The sequence below is a fragment of the Pongo abelii genome, chromosome 1 (assembly GCF_028885655.2).
Source record: "Pongo abelii isolate AG06213 chromosome 1, NHGRI_mPonAbe1-v2.0_pri, whole genome shotgun sequence".
In the NCBI taxonomy this organism is placed as follows: Eukaryota; Metazoa; Chordata; class Mammalia; order Primates; family Hominidae; genus Pongo; species Pongo abelii.
Genome location: NC_071985.2, coordinates 47,770,165 through 47,788,881, shown reverse-complemented (window position 1 = coordinate 47,788,881; position 18,717 = coordinate 47,770,165). Strand labels below are relative to the sequence as shown.

The 18,717-nt window shown below is 46.4% G+C and overlaps 1 protein-coding gene across 24 annotated transcripts in view; it reads left to right on the top strand.

The window, feature by feature from the left end:
- The window catches only part of NAV1 (neuron navigator 1), a 282,581-nt gene that overhangs the window by 234,732 nt on the left and 29,132 nt on the right, over positions 1–18,717 (top strand). For 7 of the 24 annotated variants that reach the window (XM_054523273.2, XM_054523241.2, XM_024231704.3 and 4 more), the window contains 11 exons: positions 5,156–5,294; positions 5,747–6,044; positions 6,906–7,599; positions 8,137–8,583; positions 10,052–10,093; positions 11,174–11,322; positions 13,209–13,379; positions 14,482–14,534; positions 15,299–15,322; positions 15,434–15,511; positions 18,539–18,622. In XM_054523273.2, the coding sequence (XP_054379248.1) occupies positions 5,156–5,294; positions 5,747–6,044; positions 6,906–7,599; positions 8,137–8,583; positions 10,052–10,093; positions 11,174–11,322; positions 13,209–13,379; positions 14,482–14,534; positions 15,299–15,322; positions 15,434–15,511; positions 18,539–18,622 (2,179 nt within the window). The remainder of the gene's footprint in view (positions 1–5,155; positions 5,295–5,746; positions 6,045–6,905; positions 7,600–8,136; positions 8,584–10,051; positions 10,094–11,173; positions 11,323–13,208; positions 13,380–14,481; positions 14,535–15,298; positions 15,323–15,433; positions 15,512–18,538; positions 18,623–18,717) is intronic. The other 17 variants (XM_063725836.1, XM_054523252.2, XM_063725832.1 and 14 more) reach the window with 5 other exon arrangements.

Here is an 18,717-nt window from a genome sequence, read left to right as displayed (position 1 = left end):
ACACAAGTGAGGGCATAGATTTTGAACTAAAACAAGGGAGAAGGGAATAAATGAAACTTCGCATATTGAATATTGAAAGCTCCAGGCCCTTCTCTAACTCAGCTCATAGAATGCTGGTCTTACATGCTGCAGGCTGGAGTTTGGAAGATTCACCTCTAGGAAATCTGACCAACCCACGAGAAAAAACTTAAATGAATCAGTCCAATCTCGTCTCCCTATACTGAAGCCATAGTTGACAAGTCCTACTGCTTGTGCACAAAGTTTCTCAATAACTTATAATGAGTGTCCCAGTCTTCCATATAAGCAAACAGCCAAGCTTCATCACACATCTCAGAAGGTCTATAACATGAAGTCCCACCAGTACAAACAGAACAAAGCAACTTGGAACCAGAAACTATGCAAGGACATTGGAAACCTGCCCCTCCAAATGAATGAGTGAATGAATGTCTCCGAGAGTTGAAAAAGAGATTGTATCCTTGAAAGAAAGAACAGTATGCTGTTTAAAATTTTTTAAAGAAGCCTTGGAAATTTAAAATATGGTAGAAGCCTGGGCACAGTGGCTCGCAACTGTAATCCCAGCACTTTGGGAGGCTGAGGAGGGAAGATTGCTTGAAGCTAGGAATTTGAGACCAGCCTGAACAACATAGTGAGACCCTGGCTCTACAAAAATTTTAAAGTTAGCTGGGCATGGTAGCACATGCCTATAATCCCAGCTTCTCGGGAAACTGAAGCAGAAAGATCACTTGAGCCCAGGAGTTTGAGGCTGCAGTGAACTATGGTGCATCACCACACTCTAGCCTGGGTAAGAATGCAAGATCCTGTCTCTAAAATATACATATACATATATACAATACCCATACATACATTTATGTGTATATATATATGTCTATATATTTATATGTGTGTGTACCTATATATGTATGTGTGATAGGAGAAATGAAAAACTTAATAGAAAGGATGGAAGATAAAATTGAGGCCATTGCTCAAAAAGTAGAGTTTAGCAGCCAGGCAGAGTGGCTCAAGCCAGTAATCCCAGCACTTTGGAAGCCCAAGGTGGGAGGATCACTTGAGACCAGCCTGGGCAACATAAGGAGACCCTGACTCTACAAAAAAAAAAAAAAAAAAAAAAAAAGGTCGGGCACGGTGGCTCACGCTTGTAATCCCAGCACTTTGGGAGGCCGAGGTGGGCAGATGACGAGGTCGAGAGATCGAGACCATTCTGGCTAACACAGTGAAACCCTATCTCTACTAAATATACAAAAAATTAGCCAGGCATGGTGGCACGCGCCTGTAGTCTCAGCTACTTGGGAGGCTGAGGCAGGAGAATTGCTTGAACCCAAGAGGCAGAAGTTGCAGTGAGCCCAGATCCCACCACTGCGCTCTAGCCTGGGTGACAGAGCAAGACTCCATCTCAAAAAAAAAAAGAGTTGTTTTTTTTTAATGTTGCTAGAAAATAAGAGAAATGTAGAAAATCAGCCAAAAAATCTATTAACTGAATTACAAATACTCTAGAAGAGAAAACTGAAAAATGAAGAGAAAATCATCAAAAAATTTTTGATAAAATTTCTCAAAACTGAAGGTAATGAGTTTGTAGATTCAAAGCATCTGGTAAAGTACCCAATGCAATGGATTAAAAAAAACTCCCACACCAAGGCACATCATTAGTGATGTTTCAGTGCACAAGAAGAGGCTAAAAGTTCCAGAGGGGAGACAAAAAAACAGGTCACATACAAGGACAAAGAATCAGAAGGGCAACAATAGAAACAGACATAGAACAATGCCTTTAGATTCTGAAAGAAGATATTTTCAGCTTAGAATTCTGTGGCTACTCAAAATCTCAAGTGTAAAGATGGAATAAAGACATTTTATGACATGTAAGGTCTTACAAAGTTTACTTCCAAAGCACCCCTTTTCAGAAACCTACTGGAAAAGGTACTTCACTAAAACAAGGAGTAAAACAACAAAGAGGAAGACCGAGGTTCCAGTTTAAGTCAGGTATAGAGAATCTCCAGGATAATGAAGTGTGGTCCCATAATGTCAACTATTCAGCAGATCCAGAGAGCAAACAGCTAGAAGATATATGCATAGGGATATTTTTGAAGGATGCACAAAAAACTGTTAATAAAAATGGGAGGGCAAAAAATGAGCACTTTTTCCTTTATATAATATTTGGATCCTTATTATAGCATGTACTATTTCTTTTGTTTTGTTTTGTTTGTAGTGACAGAGGTCTTGCTTTGTTGCCCAGGCTGGTCTTGAACACCCGGCTTCAAGGAGGAGTTTTGCACACAGCCTTTTTTTTTTTTAACAAAAGGTCTTGCTCTGTCACTCTTTAACTTTTATTTTTTTCAAGCCATTCAAATGTAATAGTGGGTTTTTGTTGTTGTTGTTGTTGTTGTTTAAAGAAAGAGGGCTGGGTGCGGTGGCTCACACCCATAATCCCAGCACTTTGGGAGGCCAAGGTGGGAGGATCACTTGAGGCCAGGAGTTGGAGATCTGCCTGGCCAACATGGTGAAACACTGTGTCTAGTAAAAATACAAAAATTGCATACCTGTAATCCCAGCTACTTGGGAGGCCGAGGCACAACAATCAATTGAACCTGGGAGGCGAAGGCTGCAATGAGCTGAGATTGTGCCACTGCCTTCCAGCCTGGGTGACACAGTGAGAGGAAAGAAAGAAAGAGAGAGAGAGAGGAAGAAAAAGAAAGAAAGAAACTATGCTCTCTTCAGTGGAGCATCTCCAGTGGAGATGCTTAACTCTCATGTAATGACAACAGAATTTTCCTTTTCTTCAGAACTTGCAAAAGAATTTTGCTAGGAAGTATTTATATCCTCTAGCCAACCTTCCTTGGTAATTCTAGGCTTATACTTCCTCACTGCAGGAAAAGAGCTTGGGAAGGAATGTCTTTTGAGCAAGGAGGACCCAAACACTCTCCTAGAAGATAAATCCCCTCCCCCATTTCAGTATTAAACTTTTCATAAATGTGGGGCAAAGGAAGGTTTCTTTTGGATTTCTGAGCTGCAGCAATCCTCTTTTTGCGAGGGTCCTTCCATAAGAGCTTTCTTTGCCTCACGAACTTGATTACCAATCATTAATCTCAGATGAAAGATTCAGTGCTACAGGCTTCCTCTGTCTTTGACTTAGAGAACATGCTGAGAATAGTTTGTTTGCTTGCTTGCCAAAGATCTTATCTTGACCCAGAAGAGCTGATAGGATCATAAAACCAGCATTGATCTTTCCTCAGTATTCTTTCTCTACAAAGTGAGGGGGTATGACATCTTAGCCCAGGACAAATGTGAGGTTTAATATATATCACGAGGAGAAGAGGGGAAGAGGTTGACTGTCATTCAATAACGGCTTTATTTCATAGTCATAAAATTTAAAGAACTCTGTAGCGTGTTCTAATCCCCATGCTTTCTTTGCTCTTTCTCAATGTATTTGGATAAATCACTACAGAGCAACAAAGCCAAAATGTCCAAACCACCCACTTTCCTATTCCCAGCACATGAATTAGAGGGAGCCAGCTGAGATCTGGGCCAACCACTTAGATGACTTGTATGTCTGATTTTTGTTCCATGATATGAAACTCAAAATAAATCAAAAAGAAAAATTTTTTCAGATAGCAGCTAATTCACACAAAAAAATCTTCAGCCTTTTAGTCCTTGCACATATGCAATGCTGATAAACAAACCTACTCTGAACACAGATAACAAGGATTTAGAAGTTAATTCCTACCGGCACAAACAGATACTCATGTATAGCAGTCTTACTGAACTTCCGTGTTCAGTTTTAGGCTCTAAAACTTGAGTGAAATCTGAAGAACTTTTTAAGGTCCAAAAGGAATTGAGAAAGACTTGGAAAACAGGACCTTTGAAGAAAGCTTACAGGAGACAGAATGCGAGCTTAGAAAACAATGCATGTGATCGAAAAGAAACATATGAATAGCAAACAAAGATAGAATAGGAGGAAATTAATATAAATGGTAGCGGAGGCTAGTTTTGAGGCTAAGGGTAAACTTTCTGACTGAAACTTGTTAAGCCCAAAAATGAACAGCCAGGCCAGGCATGGTGGCTCACGCCTATAATCCCAGCACTTTGGGAGGCCGAGGCGGGCAGATCACTTGAAGTCAGGGGTTCGAGACCAGCCTGGCCAACATGGTGAAACCCTGTCTCTACTTAAAAAAAAAAAAAAGTAGCTGGGTGTCATGGCGGGTGCCTGTAATCCCAGCTTCTTGAGAGGCTGAAGCAGGAGAATTGCTTGAACCTGGGAGGTAGAGGTTGCAGCGAGCTGTAATTGTGCCACTGCATTCCAGCCTGGGCGACAGAGCAAGACTCCATCTCAAAAAAAAAAAAAAAGAACAGCCAAATGAATGTTTGTAGAGCTCAAGCTACAAAGATATAGAGGTTGTAGTAAGTTCATTTAGTGCATGAAGTAGCGTTTTTGGATACAGATGTTTACAGATAAAGATGTTTAACAGCAGTATCTCCCTAATACCACAGACCTGATATTCCAAGCAATTGGCAGAGAAATGAATCCATTCAGCACAAATTTGGCCCTTCTACATGGCCACAGCACCTTAAATTTGGTTCACTTAACAGAAGAACAGTATGTTCTGTTTAGAAGCAGGACCCGATCCTAGGATAGGATGAACTGCATAAACGGAGGCTCAATGAGAAATGATAAAAGTCTAAGAGGTTCTAGAAAAGAGAAATCTTTTTCTGGGCCTCATTACCAGTTATAGACATTTTTAGAAAAGGAGGGGGAGAACAGATGCAGAACACGTCTAAAAATGAACAAAGATATGTTAATTTTAAGAATGGAGGTTGTTTACAGGGAGAGGAAATTGGTTTGTATAATTAGATTGATCCAAAAATTACCTTGCCTTTATAATATACCTTTCTGTTAAGGAGATACAACGTTTTCTCTTGCCAGATAAAGACAGAGTCTCTTCCTTTTGTAAAAGAACATCACCAAATTACAAGGAAGTTTAAGTCACACTTTGAGTTGCTGACAAACCCAGGACAAACCCCCAGGTTTTCTCCTTTTGGCTAGCCTATATACTGGTGCAGAGCCATTCTTGCATCAATGTGAAACATTTATTTTTTGCCTGGGCTTCTGTTTTAACTGTTGACCTTCATCTCTCCTGTCCTGTAGCTGGGATGAAAGCAGCTCCATCAGTAGTGGACTCAGCGATGCCTCAGACAATCTCAGTTCAGAAGAATTCAATGCCAGCTCCTCACTCAACTCCCTCCCAAGTACTCCCACTGCTTCTCGCAGGAACTCAACAATAGTGGTACGTGAGTTTGCAAACACCCAAGCTGCCATCTCAAGATGAACCACAGGGCAAATGGCATTGTCTGTGTATGGGGTTGCATGTACACACCCACTCCATGGGATTGGTTCTCATAGGCTTTTGGCCAGGTCATTTTAGAGTTGCCCCCACCCCCTCCCAAAAAAAGCTAAGGCTACTCACCCAAGACATTAGATGTTGTCATATTGTCTATACTTAGTGCCTACACCAATCTAGAGTGATACATGTAAGAGCTATTCCAACTGGAGAAAAAGAAACCCCGAGATATATGTCATCTGCTGTTGGAAACCCTAGGGGTATAGGTAGAAACCCTCAGTTTGACTTAATACTCTGAGATGAGCAGCGCCGGGAACTAACTAAAATCAATCCCGTCAGCTATCCAGTCCCCCATCTGCATAGAAATATCTCACTCTGCCTTGTTCTCTTTTCTTTAGCTACGCACAGACTCAGAGAAGCGCTCACTGGCAGAAAGTGGGCTGAGCTGGTTTAGTGAATCAGAGGAGAAAGCCCCTAAAAAACTGGAGTACGACAGTGGTAGCCTGAAGATGGAACCTGGGACTTCTAAGTGGCGGAGGGAGCGGCCTGAGAGCTGTGATGATTCATCCAAAGGTGGAGAACTGAAAAAGCCCATCAGCCTGGGCCACCCTGGTTCCCTGAAGAAGGGCAAGACCCCACCTGTGGCTGTAACTTCCCCCATCACTCACACAGCCCAGAGTGCCCTCAAAGTCGCAGGTGAGCCTGGAATAAAGGAAGGTACAAGGGCAAAGACCTAGTTCTTTGGTTGCTCCTCTTCTTAGTGGTCATTAACCCATAGGATGATAGCAAACATTTGCATAGTGCTTTAACAGAAATTATCTTATCTGGTCTAAGGACAGTCCCATGAGTTAGGAAAGATGGGTGTTATTATTTCCATTTTACAAATGTGGAGGAAATAGAAACTCAAAGAGATTAAGTGGCTGGGCCAAAATTCCAGTTAATATGAGGTACAGGAGGAAGTATATTATGTTTAGAGACTAGTTTGACCTCCTTCCAAACACTTCCAATGCTTGCTTTCTTCTTTCTCCCAAGTTAGTCATTCAAGGCACTTATTTTCATAGGATATGGCTTGACATCTCAGGAAGATCCTAAGAAAACAATAAATAAAATGGCTACAGCAAGAGAATTATAGTGCCCCCAAAGTTGGCTCCTTGGGTAACTTTTAGCCTTAATCAACATTTTCCTGTAGTCTCTAATTACTAAGAGATATTGTCATACTCTATTCCATTTGCTTCCCCACCTTTTTTTTCCCTTCCACAACTAGTTGTTAGACGGATATTCTTGATCAGCTTTGTGTTTGCCTCTGCCATTTTAATCAAAATGGACCATTCTACTCTGGGAGCAAAAAAAAAAAAATTCCTAGCCTCCCCACCCCTCCCAGCTAGAGTCTTTCAGACAAGAAACTTTATCAGCTTATCTTGTACCTGTTTACCCATATTTAGGCCTCTAAAAGTCTACAATACATGGACAATGTTCCCTTCTCCCATGGAGGGAAAGAAAAGGATGGGTTTTTAAGATATTGGTCAGTTTCAGCTCTCATTTCCTGTCCTCTTGCAGGCAAACCTGAGGGCAAAGCTACAGACAAGGGTAAGCTTGCAGTGAAGAATACTGGGCTCCAACGCTCCTCCTCTGATGCTGGTCGGGACCGCCTGAGTGATGCTAAGAAGCCCCCCTCGGGCATTGCTCGCCCCTCCACTTCAGGATCCTTTGGCTACAAGAAGCCTCCTCCTGCCACAGGCACAGCCACTGTCATGCAAACCGGTGGTTCAGCCACTCTCAGCAAGATCCAGAAGTCCTCAGGCATCCCTGTCAAGCCAGTAAATGGGCGCAAGACTAGCTTAGATGTTTCCAACAGTGCAGAGCCAGGATTCTTGGCTCCTGGAGCCCGTTCTAACATCCAGTACCGCAGCCTGCCCCGGCCAGCCAAGTCAAGTTCTATGAGCGTGACCGGCGGGCGGGGTGGACCTCGCCCTGTGAGCAGCAGCATTGACCCCAGTCTCCTCAGCACCAAGCAGGGAGGCCTTACACCTTCCAGACTGAAGGAGCCTACCAAGGTAGCCAGTGGGCGGACCACTCCAGCCCCTGTCAATCAGACAGATCGGGAAAAGGAGAAGGCCAAAGCCAAGGCAGTGGCCTTGGACTCAGACAACATCTCCTTGAAGAGTATTGGCTCCCCAGAAAGTACTCCCAAGAACCAAGCAAGCCACCCCACAGCCACCAAGCTGGCAGAGCTGCCACCAACCCCTCTCAGGTACCCAATGTGGGCAGCCGCCTCCTTGTCTGTTTGCTTTGTCATTCTTTTGCATATCTCTGCCCTCCTTGGACTAGATGAGGCACGGCCTATCCACCATTGTCTCTAGGCCTTTGCATGGCTCTTTCCCACCTCTCCCCCATATGCCAAGGTTCTGAAAGAATCTGGTTTCTGAAAGTTCTGAAAGACTGAATCCCTCTTTCAAAACTTACCTCATTTGTACTATTCTCTGAAAAAACGCTTACCCTGTCTTCAGCACTTGTATGGGTGATTTTACTGTTTATTTACACATATATACCTATTTGCATAAATTCACTTGTATTTCCCATGTGCATATGCTGGCCCCTTATCTAAGCTGAATGTGCCCCAAGTTGGGTGTCAGATTTCCTTGCATTGTATTTCACAACAGCATTAGGATAAGCCTCTGTGCTTAGCAAATAGGCAGAAAACAAGACTGGATAGGATTTCTTTAAGGTCCTATCTGCCTCTCACTCTGTAATTCTATTATTCTAAATATTTCATTTGATCTTCTCTCAGGGCCACAGCGAAGAGCTTTGTCAAACCACCCTCACTAGCCAATCTTGACAAGGTCAACTCCAACAGTCTGGATCTACCATCATCCAGTGATACCACCCATGCTTCAAAGGTCCCAGATCTGCATGCTACAAGCTCAGCATCTGGGGGCCCTCTCCCTTCCTGCTTCACCCCCAGTCCGGCACCCATCCTCAATATTAACTCAGCCAGCTTCTCCCAGGGCCTGGAGCTAATGAGTGGTTTCAGTGTGCCAAAAGAGACCCGCATGTACCCTAAACTCTCAGGCCTGCACAGGAGCATGGAGTCCCTCCAGATGCCAATGAGCCTGCCCAGTGCCTTCCCCAGCAGTACTCCCGTCCCCACCCCACCTGCTCCCCCTGCTGCTCCCACAGAAGAAGAGACGGAAGAGCTGACTTGGAGTGGAAGCCCCAGAGCTGGGCAACTGGACAGGTAGGTAGAAAAGACAGCAGAACCTCGGCCTGTCTCCGTGTCTTGGGCTCATTTTGCCATTGGCAATACTGTCCTGTATTTTATTGCCATTTTGTGACTTTTGACATTTTTTCACATGTATTAAGTAATTTAATTTGCTTCACAACAACTCCATGAGATAGGTAAGATGTGTTTTTGTTTTTAAATTATGATTCTTATATTAAAAATGAAGAAACTTGTGCACAAAAAAGTTAAATGACTCATCCAAGATCTCATAATTAGGTTAACCTGTCATCCAGAGCTTTTGCTTCCTAGTCCAAAATCTTTTTGTTTTGTTTTGTTTTGAGATGGAGTTTTGCTCTTGTTGCCCAGGCTGGAGTGCAGTGGTGCAGTCTTGGCTCACTGCAATCTCTGCCTCCCAGGTTCAAGCAATTCTCCTGCTTCAGCCTGCTAAGTAGCTGGGATTACAGGCACTTGCCACCATGCTCGGCTAATTTTTGTATTTTTAGTAGAGACTGGGTTTCACCATGTTGGCCAGGCTGGTCTTGAACTCCTGACCTCAAGTGATCTGCCTACCTCAGCTTCCCAAAGTGCTGGGATTACAGGCATGAGCCACCACGCCTGGCTGCCCAAAATCTTTTCTTTTATATCACATCCTAGTTTTCCCCTCCCTTCCACCTGTATGCCAAGGTTATCAAACTACCTATATGGTAGTTTTTACCTACCATAATACGATCTATTTTTTTTTTTTTTTTGAGATGGGGTCTCACTATGTTGCCCAGACTGGACTCAAAACTCCTTGGCTTAAGCAATCCTCCTGCCTCAGCCTCCCGGGAGCTGCAACTACAGGCTCATGCCACTGTCCCTAGTGCCATAATATGATCTTTTAAATAGCTAACTATGCCTTAATTTCTTTTTTTTGTTTGTTTTTGTTTGTTTGTTTGTTTTTTGTTGTTGTTGTTGTTTTGAGACGGAGTCTTGCTCTGTCGCCCAGGCTGGAGTGCAGTGGTGCAATCTCGGCCCACTGCAAGCTCCGCCTCCTGGGTTCACCCCATTCTCCTGCCTCAGCCTCCCGAGTAGCTGGCCCTACAGGCGCCCGCCACTGCATCCGGCTAATTTTTTGTATTTTTAGTAGAGACGAGGTTTCACTGTGTTAGCCAGGATGGTCTCGATCTCCTGACCTCGTGATCCACCTGCCTCGGCCTGCCAAAGTGCTGGGATTACAGGCATGAGCTACCGTGCCCGGCCTAACCATGACTTAATTTCTAATCAGAGAAATAACATTTAATATTTCAGATAAATTTCCCAAGTTGTAAGCCAAGAAGCAGGCTATAGCTATCTCTTGGTTTCTAGAGCTAAAGGGGGTCATAGTTTGATGTCCTGTGTCTAGGGTCTGCATACCTCACACCAGTGGTCCTAAACTCTAGTTCCTAAGATGGACCCACATGCTTCTCTCTCTCTCTCTTTTTTTTTTTTTTAATCTCCACAGTAATCAGCGGGATCGGAACACTCTTCCCAAGAAAGGGCTCAGGTAACCCTTTAATGTGTTTTTTCTTCCCTATAAATGGGACTGCTGGTATGTATGAAAAATCACATCTCAACCTGTCCAAGGCTCCAGTCATGAATTTAGTCACCCTTTTAGCTGAATCATTTGTATGTGGTCCCATACAAGTACCACCTAGTACCTTACCCAAGCTTAATATTATGTGAGTCAACTTTTACAGCAAGTGTTCTTTTTTTGGTGACAGGGGAGAAACAAGTTTGCACATGGGAATCATGCACTTACCTGTACTAGCCTATGCCATCCCAATCCTGGCTGAGCTTCATCTCTGTAATTTTCCTCCTTAAAAGTATGAGGGAGAACAGTCTGCTTCTTTGGTCACTCAGCTGGGCTAGGGGCAGGACCTATCTGGTCATCCACTGTTCTGACAGCACTGAGTTGTTCAGTTGGGTGGCAACTATTGCAACTTTTTTTTTTTTTTTTTTTTTTTTTGAGACGGAGTCTCACTCTGTCACCCAGGCTGGAGTGCAGTGGCACAATCTCAGCTCACTGTCACTGCAACCTCCACCTCCCAGATTCAAGCGATTCTCCTGCCTCAGCCTCCCGAGTAGCTGGGGTTACAGGTGTGCACCACCAAGTTTGGCTAAATTTTGTATTTTTAGTAGAGATGGGGTTTCACCATGTTGGCCAGGCTGGTCTCGAACTCCTGACCTCAAGTGATCCACCCGCCTCAGCCTCCCAAAGTGCTGGGATTACAGGCATGAGCCACTGTGTCTGACTGACTCTTGCAACTTGAAAGCCCACATGTGGAATCATAAGTCTCTATCCTGAACTGAGGAGTTCTAACGCCTCCTCCATCACTTCTGCCCCCACCTCAGGAACCCTTACGGGAATACCTACTAGTCCTTCCACACCCTCTGGATGGTCTGGGATGGGAGGCTGAGTCGCCACCTCTTACTCCCTCCTTGGGCAGCCCTGACCACTCCCTCTTTTCCATGTCCTGCTTTCAGAATCTTCTGGCTCCAGCCTAGTTCAGACACCCTCCACACCAACTAAACCTCTGACCGCACTTGCTAGTCCCAGACTGAGTTCTTCTGCTGCCTCCTACAGGTACCAGCTTCAGTCCCAGGAGGAGACCAAGGAGAGGCGACATTCCCATACCATTGGTGGGCTGCCTGAATCTGATGACCAGTCAGAGCTGCCTTCTCCCCCTGCACTTCCCATGTCTTTGAGTGCAAAGGGCCAACTTACCAACATAGGTTAGTGTTTTCAATCACTCACTGTGGCATGGGGTGAAGCAGGGGTCACCCTGCAGGGTAAGGCAAGGCAGGTGGGCTTTGGGTTTCATCTCATATTTGACTCATGCTGTATTGGGTTGTTTCATGGTGCCTCAGTTTATCCACCCAAAGTAAAATTGAAGGTAGAGTACTTTGAGATCCTAAACTGAAAAGTTGCCCCTAGGCACAAGTTGTAGGGTCCTTTTAGCATCAGAGAGCCTGAATGGTGGCATGGAAAAGCTGAAACCCAAAGCCCAGAGATCAAACCGGTGCAAGAGCAGGCACATTGAACTGCCAGAAAGGAGCCACCACACCCAGTGCTACTAGGGCCAGCTAATGAGAGGGCAATACTGAAATGTCAGGCCGACAGGGAGGAAGGAGGGAAAGTTGTTGATTGCCAAGGACGAGATCTGCCTCCAAACTCAGCCAAGTTCAGATTCCTCAACTGCTCTGGCTGAGCCCAGGCCATCCTAACCCTGAAGGCAGGGCTGACTAAGATGTGTCCTGGCCACACCCTTCCTAAAGCCAAGGGAGAAAGGAGAGCTAGGAAATAAGGAAGTGATTTGGAGACAGGGAGGAGAGGAAGCATCACGTGGAGGGTCTGGCCTAGCACAGAAGCACACCAGCCCCGGTTCTGTGAAGCAGTACACCATGATTGGCCTACTAGGAACCCATTCAGGAACAGTGCCTGGGATAGGCCTGTTATCTGCTTGCTGCATCTCTTTAAATCCATCTCTTCTTTCAGCTGAGTAAAAGAAATCAGTTAATAAAAGACAAGGACCTGTAACACACCCATGCAATGACTGTGGGGAATTTGAGGAAAGACTAGGAATTGGGATCACTTGGCCTAGGGAAAAGAACCATTCTTCAGACAGGATCATCTGCCCTCTGAAGGGCTACTAAATGGAGGATGGGGCCAGCTTGTTCTCTATCTCCATTGAGGACCACATAAGAATTGCATTTATGCTGTAGAATGAGGGGCTGGGCTAAGCAATACTTACCTTAGGAATTTGAAAAGGTCAACAGAGAGGTGTGCCATCTTCTTCTGCACAGGTCTTTATGGACAGATTAGACATCCACCTGCCTGTATGGAGGCAGAAGAATAGACAAGGGAGCTCCTTATGGGTATGAAACCCTGAAAGGCTGTAATCCCAGCAATGGGCAAAGGGGTAAGGCATCTGCAGGTTAACAGGATTCAGCTGAACCCAGCTTCAAAGCACATTCCACAAGCCTTACCTCACACTTTCACCTGCTCTGTCCATCTGACCTTCAAGCCGGGGCAATGCTAGGCAAAGAGGGCCATGTTTCTTGATGCTTTAGAGCCAACCCAGTCACTCAGAGTGACACTACTTTGTGGGGAGATTCTCACGCCCTTCCACAATGCCAAGGCAACTGGATCCCGTAGCCCAGCCCCCTTCTCTAGCTGGTGCTTTTTCATCATTCAGATCTGGGTCTTGGTTTGAATTTTCAGTCCTCCTGAGCTGGCAGTTGTGTTTTAGAGAACCACAGCATCTCATTTTCATCAGCACATCCGAGTGATGTGAAGGTCTCGGAAAAGCTGCCAGGCCCCCAGCCTAACCTTCAAAAGCAACAACTCTGAGGCAGGCAGGGTTGAGGGAAGGTCTTTATTCCAGACAGCAGGGTCCTCCTCCATTAGGGCTTGATCTCACCAGGAGGGACCCCGCTCCTAACCACCAGCTGCTTGCACACTCCCACCACCGCACCTGCCCTTTCCTCTCCTGCCCTCTCCCCATTTGCCTCTCATGCTCCCGGTGCTCCATCCCCCAAGGGCCCGGAGAGCTGATGACCCTGCCTCTTTTCCTGCCCTCCTGCTCCCTCTCCTGTCCCCCTTCCCTCTGTCCTTCCAGTGAGTCCCACTGCGGCCACCACGCCAAGAATCACCCGCTCCAACAGCATCCCCACCCACGAGGCGGCCTTCGAGCTGTACAGCGGCTCCCAAATGGGGAGCACCCTGTCCCTGGCCGAGAGACCCAAGGGAATGATTCGGTCAGGATCCTTCCGAGACCCCACGGACGATGGTGAGACTTCATGCCAGCGCGGTTCACGCTCATTCCAGCTCTGCTGGGTCCCCTCACCCACCACCTCCACTCCCACCACTCCCACCACCACACACACATATGATTCACAGAACATCAAGTTGGGCCATTTCAGTTTTTTCTCCCCATCCCTTTGAAGGGTCTGGGGGCCCAGAAACCTTGGGTGGCACATCTAGCACTGGGGCATTGGGATGGAGCATCCATCACTGGGGCTGGGGGAGGGAAATTGAGCATGGAAGGGTTAAATGGCACCCCTCAGGATGCTCTGAAAACCACAGCTTCTCTCCTCCTCATTCTAGCCATAGTCTTTCCTCCCCACAGTCTCTCAAATATGTGAAAAGAAAACAGGACATAATAGTAGCTCTTAATAAATCCTTACAAATAATTAGGCATCTCATTTCTCTTTCAAAAATGTTCCAAAGATGAGCATCAGGGAGGGCCATCTGATTGTTGGTGGTGATCTGGGTGTTAGTATTGATCAGAGCTAGAAGACCAGGCTTATGGCAGGTTAGCTCTCCCATTATTATTTTCAAGATGGTCATTCCAGGAGGCATCTGCTGCAGACATGCTTTAGTTCTCACCATAGGTTCTACTGAATAATCAGAATGAGTATTCCTCACTTAAATATTGTTTTCATCTGAATGATCCCCAAGATCCTAAGCACATCCCCCAGTGCTGAGAGGAGGAGGCACGGGCAGAATTGCAGTATTTGTTCTGAGCAACTCTGATGAGAAACTCCCCTCTCCTGTGGCTAAAGTGTTTTCCTGACTGGGAAGATAAGATGATGACTATCCATGAAAGTCTCCTTTCCCTTCTCTGAAACCCCGTGCCCCTCAGAGCAGGCTGAGCAAGGGACTGCCATACCCAGGCTGCCAGAGAATGTAGGCTGAAAGAGGAGGCTAGCTCGACTCAAGACCTTGGTTTGGGCTGTTTTGGTACCAGTTGGGTTCCCTACTCTGTTCTTTCTGTTTGCTCCAGATGCCCTCCAGAATCACAATCCAAACTCCTGCCTTAGGGGGGTCTTCCAAAAACCCCCTGTCCGTGGAACCCACTGTTAACTCTTTGTGTTCTCCTTCTCTTTCAGTTCATGGCTCAGTGCTGTCCTTGGCCTCCAGTGCCTCCTCCACCTACTCCTCAGTAAGAGCATTAACTTCTCTTCCCCTCTCATCCCCTCTCCTCTACCATCCCATGCTCCCTAGAACCTCCTTGGAGTTGGGTAACTGGGCGGGGGATGGGGGGCACTGCTGGCTCTTCACTGTACCCATTGGGATGGGAGTGGGGGAGGCACCTAGAGCTTGAAGCACTCACTTGGGTGCCTCAGGTCCTCAGTGGTCTTTCTGGCCCCACCACCAGCTCCTGAGCAACTCTGGTGATTTTTGTTCCCCTCCTTTGAAAAATGGAGAATCCCCATGTTAGCAAGCCCTTTCTGTGCCATAGTAGATGGGAAGCATTTATGGGAAGGTGAGATGAATAGATTTCTAGGACCCGGACTCCAGAACCCTAGAAGTGACCAAGTGTTTATTGTGGGACACCAGCCACAGCATTTGGCTATTAGGCATTTCTTGATTCTTAGATTTGTTTTGCCCCTAATTCTTTACTCCAAGTTGCTGGCAATAACCGTTAGTTCTCAAACCAACCAAAGTCTCATTTCCTAGCCTTTTTGGCAATGACAAAGTTTGCTGGAGATGAGCTCCAAAGAAATCTTTTATTGAAACCCTAGTATAGATCTGAGCCGCGTCCTGTGAGGAGCCAGGGCCAGGAAACAAGAGTTTCAGCCTCTCTGCACCTCTGAGTCATGCTTCTTCACATTTCCTACCCTGCCACTGGGACCTGACTTCTTCACCTCCATAGTAACTACTTCCTTTCTCTCTCTTTCTCTCCTTCTGTGCTCCCTTCTTCAGGCTGAGGAGAGGATGCAATCTGAGGTAGGGTGGAAAGCCTTTGTCTCTGCTTGTTAACATCACTGCACCTCATTTTCCTTCCAAATCTTATACAGCTTCTGCAGCCAGTAGTTTGTATTTCTCTTCCTTTTACAGCAAATCCGGAAGCTTCGTAGGGAACTGGAATCATCCCAGGAAAAAGTGGCCACCTTGACGTCTCAGCTTTCTGCCAATGTGAGTGCCACGAAGTACGGAAAGATCAAGGCAGTTATTTTGACTATAGTTAGACAAGTTCAGCCAAGGGAGGAAAATTACCTGGTAAGGTATCCCCTGGACTGAGACTTCAAGGGCAGGGGTCTTCTTCACAGCTCTACAATAGAAGACTAGGGGATTGTTCTTCCCCTTCTCTGAGCCTCAACTTTTATGAAGAACCACTTTGCTTCTACTCTAATTAATAGGTATGGATGAGTTCATGTCTGATGGGCTGAGCTCCCTAGAGAAAGAGAAGAAGATTGATTATCAGTGGTTCTGCATGGAGGCAGAAACAACCTTGCCATTGGCCACGGACAAAAGCAGTTATGGATTATAATTATAGGGCTCTTAGAGCCTTTCCACTGCCCTGGGGGCTGTTCATGTCTTTGTTCATGCCACATAACTGCGCAGGCACATAATTGGTCATTAGAATTCTGTCTGGTGACCACGACACTACTGAGAAACCTAACTCCCATTCTGGTCTGACTCCTTCATTCCCAACTGCCTTTTCTGAGTAGTCTCCTTGGGCAGATGGTAGAAACAATCTGAGATTCAGGTTGAGAGCTAGAATTCTTTGTTTCTACCCTCAGTACCTCTATTTAGAATGAGTCTATTTCTTTAAGCCTTAGTTTTTCTACCCTGTGACATGGGGAGAAATGAAGCCACCTCCTCTAACCAGGCTGTGGTACTTTCTCCCCTGTGACTGAGTTGCAAACAGAGAACATAAGAGCCATTTTCCCCCAAAGCTGTAAACAACAGCTGAGCCGGATCTGCAGGAGCTTTCCAAGTGTTTGCACAAAAGTAACCATGTCTGCAATTTCCGCAGTAGTTTCTGGTTTTCTCTCTGCCCTTCCTCTCTGGGGAACCCAGCTGTCAGGCCTGGGGTCTATCCCTCGGAATTAGGTAGAAGAATCTCCACCAAGATTCTGAATGTTTCCAACACATTTCAGCAGCAGTTCCCTCACCACACTAGTTATTCTCTCGATTCTCTTTTCCCAAACCCTCAATTCATAAGTTGTACCAGTTTGTTTGAAGCTCGTGTTAAGCACTTTTTCCCACTCTTGGGGGACCCATAAGAATTGTAACATAAACAAGAACCATCTTTTCTCTCCCTTGTGCCACACCCACCAAAGCAAATGGCCTGGGTCACGTCCTGCACACCCCAGGAAATTCATGTCTGGGAGATGCTGGGGGGGAGAGGCGCCAGGGAGGCAGAGAACGTTATTATGTCTGATTCATTTACACTGCAATCTGTCAGCCACCATGCTGTCAAGGCTGGGCTGAAGCCAAGAAATTGAATTTAGAGGGTGATTTTTCTTAGAACAGGAAGTTCCATTTGGCTAAGAGAGAACAAACTAAACACCCAGACACGGTGGGTTCTGCAATCTTGAAGGCAGATTTTTGCCAAGGGTCAGAACCCTGCCCTCAAGCAGGAGATGGGGTGCTGGGACTCTAGGAAGGTTCCACAGCTCTCTTCAGGATTCCGTGACTCCAAACCAAACTTCTGTCATGTTCCATGGAACTTCCTAGCTACTAAAGCTGAGGTCACACCCTAGATAGAGGGGCCCAGACCACTTTACCCCTCTCAAATGCTAGCCTTTCTGCAGCACCATTGCTTAGCCCTGAGGTCTTACAGGTACCCTAGTCTGGGGTTGGGATTAGGGGAAGGGTCAATGTAGGGAGAGGAAGTGTAGGGGAGAGGGGGCAGGCAGCCCAGCCAGAGCAAAAGGGGTCCCCTGGACGGGGAAAGGCAGCACAGAAGAGCATACAGGGGTTCTCGAGGCCTCTCATGAGTAGTCTTCCAGGGACTACAAGGAGTCTACAAGCAGACATGCAGGGATGTCGAGAAGCAAACCAGAGAAGACCTGAGGTCAAGAAGACAGATGTTCCCTGCACAGTGGGTGAAAGGAAACTGCTCAGGTTGTGACATATTATAATCTCCTCAGAGCCCAGGCCTTGACAGATTTATAGTAAAAGTGCAAGAGGAGGCTCTAACTGGACTAAAGGGATTGCCTCCAGCCCTGGTCCTATGAAGTAGGCTCCAGACATGCAGGGCAGTGGATGAAAACTAGAGTTGACCCAACAGGGAGGGAGAATTGTAAGCCAGCAGGAGCCATGAGAGTGCCGTCGATTTCCTAGAGCTCTGCATGAAGGAGCTGCCCAGAGTATGCCCACTTCTTGCTAGGGTCACCAACTTGCTCAGATAGTCTCACGATGGCTGTTTCTCCATCCCCAAGTGCTCCCCTTTCTAGCCCCCAGCCTCATTCCCTTTACCTTGCCTATACATCTTGCAGCCAGTTGGCCAGCTAGAGGTCAAACTATGCCAAACCAAGTGGCCTTAGCTCCTCCACTCAGCACCTTTCCGAACTAGCCTGCCTCTTATCCAAACAGCCCTTTGGTATTCTTCACTCCTCATGAAACAGACCTGACACCTAGTGGCCAAACAGTGGAATGCCTCTGCAGTTTCCTTCCAGCCTTGCAAACCTGGAGAATCCGGGAACAAGGAGCAGCTGCAAAGCAAGAAAGGGTGAAGCAGTGGAGTAGCAGAGGAGGAAGAGATGCACCAAATAGTTTCTGCCAGGAGATTATTTGGTCCCCTGGAGGCCGGCCCACTCCACAATGCAGGAGTTAAACCAAAATAATAGGAACGACCCCAGAGGCTATGGCCTGCCTAGCAAGTTGGCCACACCAAATATCACATAGAGCAGAGGGATATTCCTACCTCTGGTAGATGATGGGTTTTAGATCTCAAGTCTCCAAGAGCCTCCAAAAACCTGCCCTACCCCCAACCTGGCTTCATTATTCAAGAAGCTGGTTCCCACCAGAAAATTTCTTTGATTTCCCCTTTGTCTGCTCAGGGAAATCAATATTTTTTTAACCACCAAGAGGTTTGCTGGCATTGGTCAGCTGTGAGATACAGGAAATCAGTTAAAACTATTTCCCAGTGTCAGTTATTGCCTTTCCCCCAGCCTTATGCAACTTAGCAATCTCTTTCTGTGTTTGTTTCAGGCTAATCTAGTGGCTGCTTTCGAGCAGAGCCTGGTGAATATGACATCCCGCCTGCGACACCTGGCAGAGACGGCCGAGGAGAAGGTGAGAGGCCTGGGAAGGGGAGGGAGGGGTGGGTGTGGCGAGGGGGTTCTCCTGGACAGAGGGGCCGAGGCTGACCTCCTCCTCTTGCTCATGAA